Genomic DNA, 17,398 nt, shown 5'->3' with positions numbered 1-17,398 from the left:
CGCTCGTGTGCTGTAAAAAAGACTGTTCAGGTATATTTCGAGTTTTGTTATTTTAAAATGACTTGTCTTTGGTGCTGGGTATTATTCCGCAATATTACTTGTCTAGGAATATCACGGGATTTTTATTAATCTAAATTATGAAATCCCCAGACTAAGCAATAAGTTGACAACGAAATTCTTCGAAATTTCATCTTATGTATGTTAGGGAGTCTCTTGGTTGGAGCACCACAATATTTGATTCTGTGCAAAGGAGGGCGGTCCGTCTGATTGACAATCCATTGTTAACAGCCCGATTGCCATCAGTAACGCGAAGACGCAATGTTGGCATGCTGAGTCTGTTCTACAGGTATTTTAATGGAGCTTGCTCTAAGGAGCTAGCAGCATTGATACACGAGCGGAACACCTGTTCACAGTTGATGTTGGCTTCGTGAGAACGGGCCACTTCTTCCACTCGTTTTTGTGTATAAATCTTCATATAAACCCGGCCTCTTCAAGACCCGCATTAATAAAACCCTTCCTACAGCCCGACCTTAATCCGCCTCACAACGCTGCCTAATCGGGTGGCGCTATAGGTCCCCTGCCGTTACACTGTACAGACAGGGGAACTCTTGTAAGGTGGCACGTAAAAAAATATAAACACACGTATGTATCCGTCAAAATGTCAATATTCCCGGCGCGGCGGCAGGCCGATAAGCGCGTGATTTCTCAGTATATACGATGATTGGCGCAGCTACTGTACTGCAGCACTGCCTTCGAACTATGAACAATAATAATAATATTTGGATGATTTATATAGCGTCGTTTTTGTGCAAAATCACCTCAAGGGCGCTGTACAAATATATAATACACTTCTACTAACTATATATGGAGATAGGTTCCATGATAACCCAACACATTGATATAAAGTCATTAGAAACGATGTAAAATTTTTTTAACCTAACCTACTTAACCCAATTAATAAAGTTTTTGTTTCGTAACTTTCCATGACTTTATATAACTTTATAAAGATATGATGAATTATCATTGTGATGATTTATCCGGTCACCGTGGAGATAATATACAGTACCATACTTACCTGGTAGGTCATTTGAGATTAACACTTAAGTTTATTAGTGAAATTTATATTCAGGATTTAGGACATAATTAGATATAACTGGACTTTCTCTCAGGAATCGTATATTTAATTTAAGGGTATGACAGTTTAAAAAGGTAAGTTTTTAGTTTAGACCTGCATTCTGTTGGACTTGTTATGGATCTTAGTTCCGGAGGGAGTTTATTCCAAGCCTTCGTCCCAGATGCTCCGAAAGCGCGATCACCAAACTTAGTATTTGGCTTGCGTTTAGGTTCCATCAGTCTGCCTACAGCTGATGATGTTGCTGATCTAAGAGTTGACTGCCTCAGACCAGTGTTTTCCGGGACAAATAGTTCAGAGATGTAGGGTGGGGCCATTTCATTGATGGATTTAAACACCATCCAGCACAGTTTGTAATGGATTCTTTCAGGGCACTTGAGCCAGTGAAGGTTACGAAGGTGTTCTGAAATGTGCGAATATTTAGAAACTCGGGTTATGAGCCGTGCTGCTGCATTAAACACTGATTAAAATTTGTCAATAATCTAATTTCGTCTCGTATGACATCACGAGAAATTATTGTATACGTTTTATCCAAGTCCACTTTGAATGTTTTTACTTTGTAATTTTTTGAGATATCGAAATATTTTACTGTCGTTATTATCAATATAATTCATTTTTAGTAAATTGATGACAGATGATAGGCTCTCAAACTTATTTCGACCACCGCCCACTTTGAGATTTAAACAAAATCTAATGGCTCCCATATTTTTTAACTTACCTTTTTACATTACTATCTTTTATGTATCTTAAAAACAGTTATTGCAAATATAATTTTTAAACATGCATTATAACCTATTTCTGAGATCAAATAATGTTTCAATTAGAGGAAATAAAACTCATACATAGAATCATTGCAGAAATTTATCATATATTTATACAGCGCCTTTGAGGTGATTTTGCACAAAAACAAATCATCCAAATATTATTCGTTAATAGCTCGACTTTACTTAAAAGTCGCTGCGTTCAGTAACTCGCAGCCGATTTCTCTTTTTAGTTGTAATAAGGCATTAAAATCGCTTGACAAACGGAGTCTAGAAAAATAAATTTTTTTGTAGCTTACAGTTATATTTTTTATTGAGTAATTTATTATTTTATTTGTATTCTACTCAAGCGAAACGATAGGAAAACCTTCAATTTATCTAAAGCATAATTTTTGGTATTCATAATCTACACCAATTCGATAAAGATTAATCAAAATAGTGGTTTAGCATTAAGCTTCACTTAAATCCACGTTCACACATATACGACGACGGAAATGCTATCAGAAATAGTTGAACAACCGATCAAAACACTATACTGCAGGGTACAGTTAGGAGATTCGCTTCTGCGGCCAAAATTGTTGGTAGTCATTCTTGATTTTCATTTTTAATTCTACGTTTGTTGTCAGTTCTACGAGTTATTCTTCTAGCAGGGATAATCCTACTGTATTTGTACACTATATATCCTCATAGAGTATAAGGTCTTAAACACCTAAAATTTTCACTAATACATTTCCTGTTCAAATATAAAAACAAAACTCTCTTACAACACAACTACACCACCAGAACAATAACCAACGGTCACTACCTAGTACCTTCACTACATACCACGTCAGCTCAAAGACAATTTTTCTTCCTATCTCGTAAAATCTTTAACCTTTTCCCTGAAAACCTTAAAACCGTGAGTCAACCCCATTCCTTTAAAAAACAAATTACGAAATGGATCCTTACACACGGAATACATTACAACTACAATACCCATTCATTCTACACTCTATCAATTTAATCACCTTTCAGACAAAACATAATATATCCTTATTCCCTAACTTAGCGGTATTGTATGTACATAATTAATTAGTGTGATCTATTTGTCTATTTTTTATCTATTTATTCCCAACCCGTCAAATAATTCAATATGTACTAGTACTTCAAAAATAAAGTTGGTTGTTTACCGGATCGATATTTATAAAACATATTATATAAAAATAATATAAATAAATCAAAAATACTTTTATAGATCTGTCCTATAATGGAATACGATATTTGTGGCTAGTAATGTCCTTCCGAGGCCAGAAGTCTTAAGCGGTAATTAATACATAAGGGGTGGTATTGTTAGCTGCTTGGTTCAAAATGTTACACGACGTAGTGCGTCGCCTTTGAATATGTGCTGGGTTATTATTATTAGCAATCAATAATGGATATTGGTGTGCAATCCGACTGACGTACATACCTTCCTACACGTGCTGCAGTTATTCCGAATGCGTTTAGATGCAATTCAAATGCATTATTTGTCACGATCATTTTCGCTTTCTGCAAATTAGCAATGAATGTTGCCGTTGGAACTTTTTTCAGAAATGATTATTAACCCTTTCAAGATGGCTCAGTAATAATGGCTCTTAACTCCTTTGAAATTTTAAAATGTCTTAGGACGGGTTGCTTCGGAAAATTTGAACAATTCATCAAATTTCAACGTTCATTTTCAAGTTCTGTGAAAGATTTTTACCAGTTCTGTTTTTATTTCAGTTGTGTCATTCAATTAGCCGATAATGATATAATAACATAACTTGAATAGGACTCTCATAGAACCCGAAAATAAAAGTTGAAATTTGATGAATTGTTCAAATTCTCCGAAACAATCCGTCCTTAGTACAGGTTGATTCACAGAATTTGAGTTGATTTTCAAGTTCTCTTAATATATCATTATTGGCCAGTTGTTTAGCAAAGCTGAAATAATAACAGATCTTAAACAGAACCTTTACAGAATTTGAGTTGATTTTCAAGTTCTCATTATTGGCCAGTTGTTTAGCAAAGCTGAAATAATAACAGATCTTGAACAGAACCTTTACAGAATTTGAGTTGATTTTCAAGTTCTGTTAATATATCATTATTGGCCAGTTGTTTAGCAAAGCTGAAATAATAACAGTGCTTGAACAGAACCTTTACAGAATTTGAGTTGATTTTCAAGTTCTGTTAATATATCATTATTGGCCAGTTGTTTAGCAAAGCTGAAATAATAACAGTGCTTGAACAGAACCTTTACAAAATTTGAGTTGATTTTCAAGTTCTGTTAATATATCATTATTGGCCAGTTGTTTAGCAAAGCTGAAATAATAACAGATCTTGAACAGAACCTTGACAGAATTTGAGTTGATTTTCAAGTTCTGTTAATATATCATTATTGGCCAGTTGTTTAGCAAAGCTCAAACAATAACAGATCTTGAACAGAACCTTCACAGAATTTGAGTTGATTTTCAAGTTCTGTTAATATATCATTATTGGCCAGTTGTTTAGCGAAGCTGAAATAATAACAGATCTTGAACAAAACCTTCACAGAATTTGAAAATCATCTTTGAAATTTGATGAACTGTTCAAATTGTTAAAGGTTTGACTGAGGATCAAACGTTCCTGAGTCAAATCACGATTTGGTGGGACCGACATTTATTTCGTATATTAACTGCTGTAATGACATCAGAGAAATGCCTATATGTGCCGATATAGTTTCAACTCAATCGGATTTCGGGAAGTGGGTTAATTTCCATTTCCAAGATTCATATGTTTATTCATTTACGAAAACGAAATCCAAATTCAAATATATGTATTTAACACCTCCAGCGTTTGAGGGTCATATATGACCGGGCGTCCTTATGTTATAAAAGTATTTTTATCTTTTTTCTATTACGCGGAAAAACTAAAAAAAATTGAAGTTAGAAAGATAAACAATATTTTTTAGTTTGCCTCAAATATTTATACTGGAATCCAATAATAAAACCCTAAAAATAGCCAAATAATTCATATTTCGCGTCGCTATCGTAACAATCGGTTTAACTTTAAAAAATATTTCTTATCTTTTATTATATGAACGAGATAAAAGTGAAGGTACAGTTTTATTGAAAATTCCGAACGTGTTTTCGAAATATCGAGGTCTTTCAATTTTTCTATGATGCACTATGTCGTGTAATATTTTGAATCGAGCCGCAATCAATAACACTTCTTACGTAGATGGCGATAAGGCTTAAATTCCCGCTTAACACCATCCAGCTGTTTTGATTTAGGCAAGAAAAGAACATGGCCAAAAAGTGCCTTTTATTTTATTTTGTGGATGTTCAGGCATAAATATTTAAATGTTTTCCGATCATTTTATAAAAAACTTAATTTGCCACATTATACAATAAAACCATAACCGAAAATAGGTTCGTAAGTAGGAAATTTTGAACTTTAAAGCAGTTTTCATAGGCCTTATACATTATTTTTTTCTGGGCTTATAAAAAGACTTATCTAAAAAATACTCGATTATTTCAAAGGCCAAGATGTATTCTACTCGTAGTATTTAATTAAAGCATCTGAAACATTTCTAGGCGACCAAAATTTCAACACATGATTTTGCATTACTACGTAGTGCATCATCGCAAAAATGTGGTTAGCGTTTTTGTCAACATTTTTCACTTTTGATATTAAATTTTTTATTATTTGTAAATAGTAATGTTTATTTTAATTGCATACACCGGAAAGATAATTTTATCTAGTTTCTAAAACAGTATTTGTATAAAATATGATTTACATAGCGCATTTGAAATACATAGAAAACATTGCAAACTGTACAACAGTTATTAAAGTACTGAAGGGTTAAACAGACACAAGCATTCTTGGGTCACGAATAACCTGACAACATTTTATTCCCTGCTAACCAACGAACCATCACGCAGTTTCCCCGAAGGGGTAGACAGAGAGGATAGATCGCTGTACAACATTGTCATTCCCTTTTTTGTCTCAAATATAATATTCTGTTCCACACAGCATCCCCAAAGATGAAATAGGGCCTGAGGAAAATAATTCCCTCAGGGCCTCTTGTGTGGAGCCAGCCAAACTAGCTAGTTAACATATAATGCATTCTAACTTATTATAGAATAAGAAATTAATAAATTACATCTTTGTTAATCTTATCATTTAAATTATCTATACGAATGCGGATTCGACGAACAAGTCTAAAAGTGTCACCATAAATTATTTTAAATACTACTATTTCAATAACTAATGTTAGGTAGGTACAATTAGCAACTAGCAACAATTAGCAACAATAAATGGACCTACACATACACAGGGCTGGACCTTACACAAATTTCATCCGAACTTTCACAAAACCTTCGTAATCTTTTTTGTTTTCGTTTTAAATACATCTGTTTTAATTTCTCTTTATGGGAGGGATATATTCATATAATATATCCGTCACTCGTGAACACTGATCCCTAGATTCTTACCCAAAACTCATAACTTTTACCTTCCTAGAACCTTCTCTCATCCCTTTCCTTAAAAAGGACCCTCCACACAGCATCTCCAAATATGACATTCCCTGATGGAAATTATTTTCCTCACGGCCTCCTGTGTGGTTTAATGTAAAAAATAATAATTATTGAAATAATTAATGCCAATCTTAAAAAAAGCAGAAATGAACTCACTTCCCGACATCCGATCGAGCTGAAACTCGGCAGATACACTCTTTGTCGATGACAATGCATCGTATAAACTTTTTGTGGCAATCACGTAAACACACGATGACATATACGCATTTTTCTGAAATTCAATAACAATACAACAGTTAATATACGCAATAAATGTCGGTCATCTCCATTGGTAGAGTTGTCGATTCCAGTCCCAGATTGGGAATGCCCAGACTGGTCCTGTACAGAAACAAATTACATAAAGATAGTTGCCAATAAAAATGAAGACAATGTTGGTAGTTCTTATTCGAAGTATTATACATTTAAATATGACCGAAGGAGATCGGGTCCCATATGCTCAGTTGGTAGAGCGGTGCCCCGGCAAGGCAAGGCTCCTGGGTTCGAGTCCTAGATGTGACCGTATCTTTTTCTGATTTTTCTATTTCAGATTTTCGTTTAGGAATCGCTAATATTGTCTCCAATAATTAAACAAATTGATGTACAGGGTTTTCCAATAAGAGGTGTTATTTTGAATAGCCCGCTATTTCGGTAGATGTTACTTTTGAAGCTGTCATTTTTTGACATTTGACAAGTAGAAACTACGCCAATACAAATGGAACGATACACACTTCAACAACGCATTGAAATTATTAAAATTCACTTGAGTGAATCAAATGCAAATCATCTTGAGTGATGAGGCCCATTTCCACCTCGGTGGCTTCGTCAACAAGCAATATTGTCGCATCTGGGGCTCGGAAAACCCAAGAGTTATTGTTGAAAAGCCTCTCTATCCTCAACGTGTGACTGTTTGGTCATGTTTATGGTCCGCCGGAGTCATTGGACCTTACTTTTTCGAAAATGAGGCTGGAGCAACAGTTACGGTGAATGGTTTGCGCTATCGAGAGATGATTAATGATTTTTTATGGCCGGAATTGGATGGTATTGATCTGGACAACGTTTAATTTCAACGAGACGGCGCTACGTGCCACACAAGCAACGAAACCATTGATCTTTTACGACTGAATATCAAAATAACACCTCTTATTGGAAAAACCTGTACAACTACTGTTGCACCCGAATTGGTCGACAAACTAACAAAAATCCTCGACTTATAATGATGACATTTCACTAATAGCTTGTATTAGTGTAAGTTAGTTTATGTGGTGCGTTGAACCCTGTTGCACTTATGGACCTAACTGATAATTATAATTGAGTTCCAGACTACAGGTATTTTTGGTTGTGAAATAGCGTCATTAGTAAGGTGACCATCGGTAATGGTTTTGTCATGATAGTACTAGGTTTTGGTTCTCTGTACTGGTTAGGTTAAGTTATCCACAAACGGTTCCATCATAATTCAACACACCTTTAAAAATAAACCTAACTTACGTAATATTTATTTTATTTTATTGATACATGATTTAGAGAGTACATGTGTTTTTTTGTGATATTTCACCCTCCGTGCTAGGGATTATGGCGGGTGAATTTTACAGTTTGCGGACATAGAATCTATACATTACTATAATATAAATAAGAAAAAATGTTGCATAGCTAGTTTGGGTTACAAGAAGACGATGGAGAAGTTAGAGAATTATAAGAATATGAAAAATTTGAGAAATTATTAGTAAATAGATCACACTAATTAATTATGTACATACTATACCGCTAAGTTAGGGAATAAGGATATATTATGTTTTGTCTGAAAGGTGATTAAATTGATAGAGTGTAGAATGAATGGGTATTGTAGTTGTAATGTATTCCGTGTGTAAGGCCCAGGCTACACGAGCGGTTCTCCCGCCGCGGGAGAACCGCTTGTAAACCGCTACAGACGGGCCCAGGCTACACGAGCGGTTCTCCCGCCGCGGGAAACCGCTCGAGAAAGCGACCGCGGACATTATTTGGTTCATTCTTCAAAATGGATCCGCCAATGATCACTGCTCTTGGAGCGCTTATTTTAATAGAGTTATTAAAAAAAAAAAACGACGAAGTGTTTGGGTGGCACCAATATTAAGTAATCGTTTAAATTCCGGAATATTTCATTTAATGTTTAGTGTACACCGAGATAATCCTCAAAAGTTCTTCACATACTACAGAATGTCTGTGAACTCGTTTGATGAACTTCTATCAATTGTGAGCCATAGTATTAACAAACAAGATACAAACATGCGACGATCCATCAAACCTGCAGAACGCTTGGCTATCACACTCAGGTAAATAAAATCACATAATATTATTTATTATTTTATTTAAAAAAAATTATTAATAAAAAGTAGACCAGAGTAATTTATTGAAGAGGTAGGTAAGATATAATATTATAATAATCATCATTTTCTTGTGATGTGTCAGAAGCAGTCTCATTTTGTGGCGATGCTACTCTGCTTATTGGAGAAAATGCTTCAGAATATGTTCTTGAGCCTGAGCTCCCATCCTGGTTTCTGCGGTAAATAAATTCAGACAAGTTGCTGGGAATATCGGGATTTGTATTTTCATTATTTGCGTAGGTTGTTTGCTTTCTTTGTATATTTCTGAATAAACTGGTGATTTGATATCTGGTTTCCATAGCCAAATCTAGTGTCATCGAATTCATAATGGGTACAAACGACATAAGAAATGCACGATTTCCCTTTTCATCCTTATCCTTGTTATCTTTTTGCAATTGCAAACTTTCGTTCAAAATTTTGGTTATATGAGGAATTGCATTTTTTTCTTTTTGGTTTTTCTTCATAGAAACTTGTCTTTCTTGAGGTGGTCTCATTAGAACATCTGCTTCTATCTCCTGATTTTGTGTTAAAACCACAGGAGAAATACTAGACTCACGTTCGTCTGAAGTACTGGCAGCAGTAGGGCGTAAAAAGGACAAGAGGTCAAAATAAATATATATATTTTTTTTTTGTGCTGATTGTCCCGACACTGTGTTGGTTTCTGACTTTACTTCTTTCATATAACTGTCTTTGATGTTCTTCCACTTCTTCATGAGATCTTTTACTGTAAAAAAAAGAAATATATTATATTTATAATGCATCTATTATTTTTTACGTTGTGGCGAGCTCTGAGACAGGCCTATGTTCAGCAGTAGACAATATTGGCTGATGATGACAATGATTTATTTTTTCAGATATTTGGCTTCAGGGGGAACATTCACAGATTTGGAATACGATTTTCAAATTTCACGAAAAACCATACCATTTATTGTAAAAGATACATGTCAAGCTATTTGGGAAGAATTGGCACCTTTAGAAATGCCAAAACCAAATAAAGAAAAATGGATCAATATTGCTGAGAAATTTTACAAAGAAGCGAACTTCCCTAATTGCGTTGGCGCCATGGACGGCAAACATATTAGAATTATTTGCCCTCCGAAAGGTGGATCTAAATATTTTAATTACAAAAAATACCATTCTCTTATTTTATTTGGAGTGGTGGACGCAGACTACTGTTTTACATCCATTGATATTGGTGCTCCAGGTCGAGAAGCTGACTCATCAATCTTCAAAAGTTCAAATTTTGGGCAAAAGTTAATAAATTCTCAGTTAGATCTACCAGAGCCCGCTTATCTTCCTGACAATATAGGACAACCACCTGTGCCTTTTGTATTTGTAGGTGACGCTGCGTTTGGTCTAAACAAAAATGTTATGAGACCATTTTCTTTACGAAACATAACATTGCCCAAGAAAATTTATAACTATCGATTATCAAGAGCTCGCCGTTTTGTCGAATGTGCGTTTGGTATTCTCAGCGCAAAGTGGAGAATATTTCATTCAAGCATCATGATCAATCCACCGAGTGCCATACCCATTATAAAAGCAGCTTGTGTGCTACACAACTTTGTAAGACGCAGAGATGGGTATCGATTTGAAGACACGATTGAATGTGATTTCGAAGAATACGATGTAGTTCAGGCAGTTGCAGGCCGATCTACTGGCATTACAGTAAGAGATTCGTTTATTCGATACTTCAATGGTCCTGGTGCCGTTCCTTGGCAAAACAGGATGATTCATTAAGACGCTGGTTACTAACATTAAATTTCAACTATTATAACATTATTATTTAGCGTTTATGATTTAAAAAAAACTGTATATTCGTAAATGCCATATGGTTACCCTGTGATCCCAAAAATATTGGTGAAACTTTTCAAGATGGAGAAGCGTTCATTATAATCGTCAAATTCGCGTACATTTATTCATACTCACGTTAACTGCATCGCAAAACCAAAAAATTTCAAGCATATTTCAATTAATAGGAACTGATCTAGAATGTTCATTATCGATACAAAACCATCCTATAAAGTTTCTCTAACATTTTTGAGGTCACCCTGTATAAGAATAAAAAGTATACTCACTAGATCTGTTTTTATCTTCTGGTCCTAAATCATCCCAATGATCCATCATTTGTTGTCCTATCTCCATCCATAACTTTGCTTTTAATTCTCGATTGGCGTAATCATTTAACTTTACATCATATAAAGCAGGCCGATCTTGTATTTCTATTATGAATCGCTCCGTATCAAACATGTTGTAACATGAATCCTTCACGCGCACGACCGACCAACAACGCTCTCTCGCAGGGAATGAGCAAAAGCGGGGAAACCGCTCGTGTAGTATGAACGTGGCGGTTATCCGCTGCGGGAGAACCGCTGCATGCGGCGGTCGAATTTCTCCCGCCCGTGAACCGCGAGCGGCCGCGGCGGGAGAACCGCTCGTGTAGCCTGGGCCATACAACGTTCATAGTAAATTGTGTCTGGAGCGGTTTACAGCGGTTCTCCCGCGGCGGGAGAACCGCTCGTGTAGCCTGGGCCTAAGGATACATTTCGTAATTAGTTTTTTTAAAGGAATGGAGTTGACTCACGGTTTTTAGGTATTCAGGGATAAGGTTAAAGATTTTAGAAGCTAGGAAGAAAAATTGTCTTTGAGCTGACGTGGTATGTAGTGAAGGTACTTTGTAGTGACCGATATATAATAGAATAATTAATATAATTTAAAGGTGTGTTTAATTGTCATTTTGATGAGTTATCCGGGCACCGTTCTTTGACAGTACCTCAATATATATTTGTTATTTGTTTTCTACTATGTTTGAAAATGTATTATTTTTTTTAATTGTTTCAGTCAACCTCAATGGCAAGGCTGCAGTCTCTATGTCAGACTTTGACATGATCCGAGTGTTAGGAACTGGAGGTGAGTTTATACATTTTCATTATTTTTTAAAATTTATGTACAGGGTAAGGTAATCTGATATTCATTTTTTTATTTATTTTTTATTAGTGTCTATTTAATAAGGTTTGATGAGAGTGAATGGGACATTTAGATAACCTTACGTTTATTAGTTTCTTAAAAACCATTACGTTGTTTCCTTACAGGGGTAGGCAGTGAGAATTGATCGTCGCCCAAATCTCGCTGGCCCACTCTCCTTGCGTCTTTCACATTCATACATACTCTTCTGTTATTCTCTTTACATGGCCCGACTCAAATATTTGGTTCACTAGATCGTGCCATGTCTTCCTCGAGCGTCCCCGACTTCTTGTACCATTCACATTCGTGTCATATACTCTCCTTTACACTCATTCATTCGATCTACAAGCCCTAACCATCTAAGCGTCCCTTTCTTAATCTTGCTCGTTACGCTTACATCACCCTTGCATTCTTTGCAAATCTCCGCATTTTTCACACATGGTTTTATCACACACACTCCTCAGAAATCTTCTACTATTCAGGCTACTATAATCCTTCCATGCCCCACTGCCATACATCAGGGTAGGTACCAGCACTCCATTGTGGACTGCTAACTTCGCTTCTTTGGACATTTTTTTGTTAGTGTCAACTGCTTTCAATCCTCCATTAATGGAGTTACCTGCATTTACCCTTCTTTCACTATCTCTGTCAGCCTTCCCATCTCTCGTAAAAAAACTCCCCAAACTAAAAAAAATCATCCACCTGCTCCAAGTATTCATCATTCAAAACTACATTGCACACTGTTTTCGTACTCTCTCTTTCAAACACCATGACTTTCGACATACTTACATTCATCGTTACCTCGTTCTTCATACACCTTCGTTCATCCTAGACATGAGAGACTGTAAATCTTCCATACTATTAGCAATTAGCACCGCATCATCAGCATACAACATGCAAAATACTTTCAGATTACTCAAATTCGCGCCCAATCCCACCTCATTAAATTATCCATGTATAGATTGAATAACCACGGTGACATTACGCAGCCTTGGTTAACACCTTTTGTAATATTAAACCACCGTTCACCCTAACACATACAACGCTTCCCTCACAGAGATGCAATAGCCTGATTCGTGTGCTCTCCATACTTGAACAAATTTGATTTTCTTACTATTTTTCACAAAATACTATGACCATTTTCGCATTTTTGCCAAAGCAAGGAACCTTGGCATAGTGTGACTATACTATAAGTGAGCATTGTCATAGTTCTGTATTGTATTATAATATATTGTAATGCAGTATTTTGTCAATGCATTTCCGCTAAGGACAAAAACTGACACTTACCTCGGCTACCTGAGCGGAATTTGTATGCTTTTAAATGCAGGTGACGCTAAAAGACATCTCATTTTCTGAACGAAGGTGCTATACTAGTACATATACGAACAACTTTGTAAAATTCTAGCGTTTATTATATTCTCACTCAAAAGTATCAAACGGTAAGATCAGTCGTGTGATCTGTCGTGAAATGTACGTAGTTTTTAATGTCTTGGTGTAATTTGTAAAATGCACAGACATAGGAATTAATAGACGAGAAGCTAATGGCGAGGGGTAAAATCAACTGTTGAAGAACGAAGGAAGTAAGGCTGACTGTGATTCGTCAATAAATCAATCTGACAGTAAATAGGCATCTCGCATTATAATATCACCATTTAGTTCTTAAAAGTAAAATCTGCTTTTGAATGAATAGACATTTCTACATGGGAGCGCAAATTACTCGCCACGTTATGAACTAATTTGCGAAGTCCAAATTCGGCAAAGTAAGGCAGCTTCTATTTTCAGAGTTGTAGTTAGTTTCAGAGTATTTAGTTAAGACACTTTTACAAATGTCTCATAATTTACTTACCCCAGTAAACAACGATGAGCACACTTGAGAATCGCTACATTGAGATGTGATAGTATATGTTTCTAAAACTGATCCATATAATACGGTGTGAATAAGCTTAAAATAAAGTAAAATAATGCTTACTTATGGAATGTAATACGACAATTGGGTTTATTCTCTTTTTCACATCTATTTTTACAAGTTTTCATATCACAAGTCAACATTTTGCCGTTTTATTTCGTAAAATGAACCGATGATGCCTCGACCATAGTTCACACAAGAATGATGACGTCACGTTTTCAAATTTCACTTGAGGCCATATGCGAGCCCAGCCGGCTCAATGGAACCGGTATGGGGAGTGGGGATAATACGCTTTTAATCACTTAGGGCAGGTCTACTAATATTCATATGTCTATGGTAAAATGCCATTTTGTTATTTATTTGTCAATCGTTGAAGGATAAGATGGCCCACGAAACAACCCCATCTTGATTACATTATTTTACGTACAAATTGTCTGGCGATGCAACTCGACTTTTGAATGTCACGTTTGTTTTCGATAATGAATGAATACCAATCTTAAGCGCAAATTAACACACTTCCCGACATCCGATCGAGCTTTAACTCGGCAGATGGACTCGTCGTCGATTACACTCATGCGCGAGCATTATTAATAAATATCAATTTACAGTAGATTATATACGAAATAAATGTCGGTACTATTCAATTAGAATTTGGATTTGGTGTTAGCGTTCTTGACTCCTGTCTCTCCCTGGGGAGTAGAGTTCAATCCTACGTAAAACCAAAAAAAAGTTTTAAAATTTCACATCAGATTATAGCCAGTCCCTGGGGAGTAGGGTTCAATCCTCAGTCAAACAAAAAAGTTTAAAAAAAATACATCTATTCAAAAAATATAAATACATATGTACTATTTGAAAAAATATGTGTCCTTTTTTCCATCTTTTCTCCCACCCCATACTAACATAGATCACTGTAGAGATAGATGTATTATGGGTTTGTACAGCGCCCTTGAGGTGCTTTGCGCAAAAACGGCGCTATACAAGTCATCCAATTATTATTATTATTATTAACTTCAGCCTCACAACATACCCCTAATTGTGGATGCCATAGTTCCACCGGCTTTAGACGGGAATCTGGGACTCTTGGTGTGGTATTCATGTAAAAAATAAATAAAAATTCATCCTCCCCCTTTTAAATGATGCATTTTACCTAAGGCCATTAAACCCTTGCCAGTTAAGCAGTTTCGCAAGCATGTTAAAGGTACGTAGCTATAGACTAGAATCTGACCGTTAAAAATAAGGTTATCCACCTACCAGGCAACCTACAACATGTTGAGTTATGAGTTATAGTTTTAAGTTACATTAACCCATAGTTCCCCTGGCTAAACACCCTACCTGCCTGCTGAATATAAACACGACACCTGTGATATTTAAGCGTATAAAGAGCAGCGAAACGATGGGACTTTTCATGTAAGAATATTGCAGTCAAAGTCGTCATAAACGCATTACTACCACATAATTTTATACAGCATATTCAAGTAATAATAATTGGATAATTTTTTATAGTGGTGTATTGGTGAAAAATCAACTCAATAACTAGGTACGTTACTAATAAAACCTTGGCAATGCGAGACAATACTTTAAAATAATCTTAAAGCGAAGCTTAATGCTAAATTACTATTTTGATTAATCTTTATAACGAATTGGTGTACATTATGAATACCAAAAAATATGCTTTAGATAAATTGAAGGTTTTCCTATAGCTTCGCTTGAGTAGAATACAAATGTAAAAATAAATTACCCAATGAAAAATATAAATGTAAACTACTAAAGATTTTTTTTTCAATTGAAATGTATGAACGCGTAAAGGAAACAACTTTTTAAAAATACAGTATTATAGCTAAGATTATCTGTGACAGTTTCACTTGATTATTTTTTTTGCTTTCTGATAAAATTATTTACAAAATAAATAAAAACCAGTTTTTTGGTCGAAATCAAACGTTTCTAGACTCCGTTTGTCAAGCGGTTTTAATGCCTATTACCTACAATATAAGGTATACCAAGAATATACACATTTTTGGCTGTAGCTTCCTCTTAACTTAAGCTACCAAAAAACTAATCTTCACCCGACAATGAAATTTAACTGGCCAATATAACACGTTCTCCGATTTTAAGACCGTTTTATATGCACTTGGTACCTACCTCGCCTACCCAATATTCCACCGTTACCACCTGGCAGACGCGATAGTGCGCGACACCAATACACCCATCCTGATGTCCCTTTCACTCTCGCGTAAAATCGCGCTAGGGTGCCAAATTATTTCATATTGTTTTCTCTTTCTCTAGGCGCCATGTGTTGTCGAGACAGACCTGTGTTTCCCAAAGAGTTACATTAATTTTAACATTTAAAAAAATCTTTTTTTTTACCGATATTTATACTGTAATTAAATCATTTTTTTACGTTTTATTAACCCCTGGATCACTAACTAACCTTCGTCGAATTGATCCTATGAAATACATTCAGTGTAGTTTTTTTGATGTGTTGACAGATTTTTTGTAATCTTATTTAAAATAAATATTGCTAATTAATTAACCCATCTACATAAACGATAAGCTGACGCCACAAAATAAACAACTTCTCTGACTAGCGAGAGCAACAAAGGCGATGGGTTACCAATACGCGTGGACGAAGAACGGGAACGTCCTTCTCCGCAAAAATAAGGATACTCCAATTATATACATCAGAGACGCGAGCGACATACCCCTTCAATAACCTGGACTCCCTCCTGTACCTTCAAAGATGACCTCCGGACTCAACTAAAAATGGCCCCTTCAGAAGAAAACAGCATCCCTGAAACTCTTGAATGTGACAATTTTGAAGATGTAAACACACTTTTCTACGACACATCTTTCAACATACTAAACATGAACATCAGAAGCATTAGAAAATTTTTTGATGATTTCTGTATCCTTTTAAATTCGTTAACCTTCCAAATTGATTTTATTGCACTCACTGAAACACAAATGCGCGAATGTACCCCTTTCAACTTACCAAACTACACTACTTTTTCAGTTCCGTCTAGACACACCTCTCACGATGGCATAACCATATTTTACAATATACACACTATATCCAACATTAGCATAGACAACACTCATTTCAAATATGCAAATGCCGTCCATGCAACCTTCTCCTCCAAAGGAAAAAAATACTCAATTTTAACAGCATACCGCTCCCCTTCTTTATCCCCAATTTTGTTTACACAAGAAATCAAAACTTTTATCAACAATAACAGCTCGAATCAATTCGATTTTGCATTTTTTATGGGTGATATTAACATAAATATACAAAACGCTGTATTAAATCCGACCGCAAACGAATATCTAAATGTTCTATACTCCACAGGATACCTATCATACATAAACAACACTACCAGACCTAATCATCCAAACGATACATGTCTTGACCATATATTTCTAAAAACACATAAAAATTTCCAACATAAATCCGCTACATTAAAAATCGACATAACTGACCACTATCCCACCTTTTACGGCCATCATACACCAAATTTATCCATCTCTGTTGAACCGAAAAACAAAGCAATGATTAAAATCAACTATTCAACTTTAAATAACTTACTGAACGAAGAATCGTGGATCGCTGTCCTATCTAATGACAACCCAAATTTAGCTTTAAATACCTTCTATGAAATACTTCAAAATTGTATTAAAAAAAGTCAAGAAACAATAGCACCGCCAAAAAGTAAGCACAAACACATAAAACC

The 17,398-nt window shown here is 35.5% G+C and overlaps 1 protein-coding gene across 2 annotated transcripts in view; it reads left to right on the top strand.

The window, feature by feature from the left end:
* LOC149409561 (ribosomal protein S6 kinase alpha-5-like) overlaps positions 1-17,398 on the top strand; it is a 157,292-nt gene that overhangs the window by 41,746 nt on the left and 98,148 nt on the right. For both annotated transcript variants that reach the window (XM_089649684.1, XM_089649683.1), the window contains one exon: positions 11,645-11,713. In XM_089649684.1, the coding sequence (XP_089505810.1) occupies positions 11,645-11,713 (69 nt within the window). The remainder of the gene's footprint in view (positions 1-11,644; positions 11,714-17,398) is intronic.

The sequence above is a fragment of the Hesperophylax consimilis genome, chromosome 30 (genome assembly GCF_061612785.1).
Source record: "Hesperophylax consimilis isolate HC1 chromosome 30, BYU_Hcon_1.0, whole genome shotgun sequence".
Classification (NCBI taxonomy): Eukaryota; Metazoa; Arthropoda; class Insecta; order Trichoptera; family Limnephilidae; genus Hesperophylax; species Hesperophylax consimilis.
The sequence above is the reverse complement of the archived record's forward strand: the minus strand, read 5'-3'. Positions and strand labels throughout refer to the sequence as shown.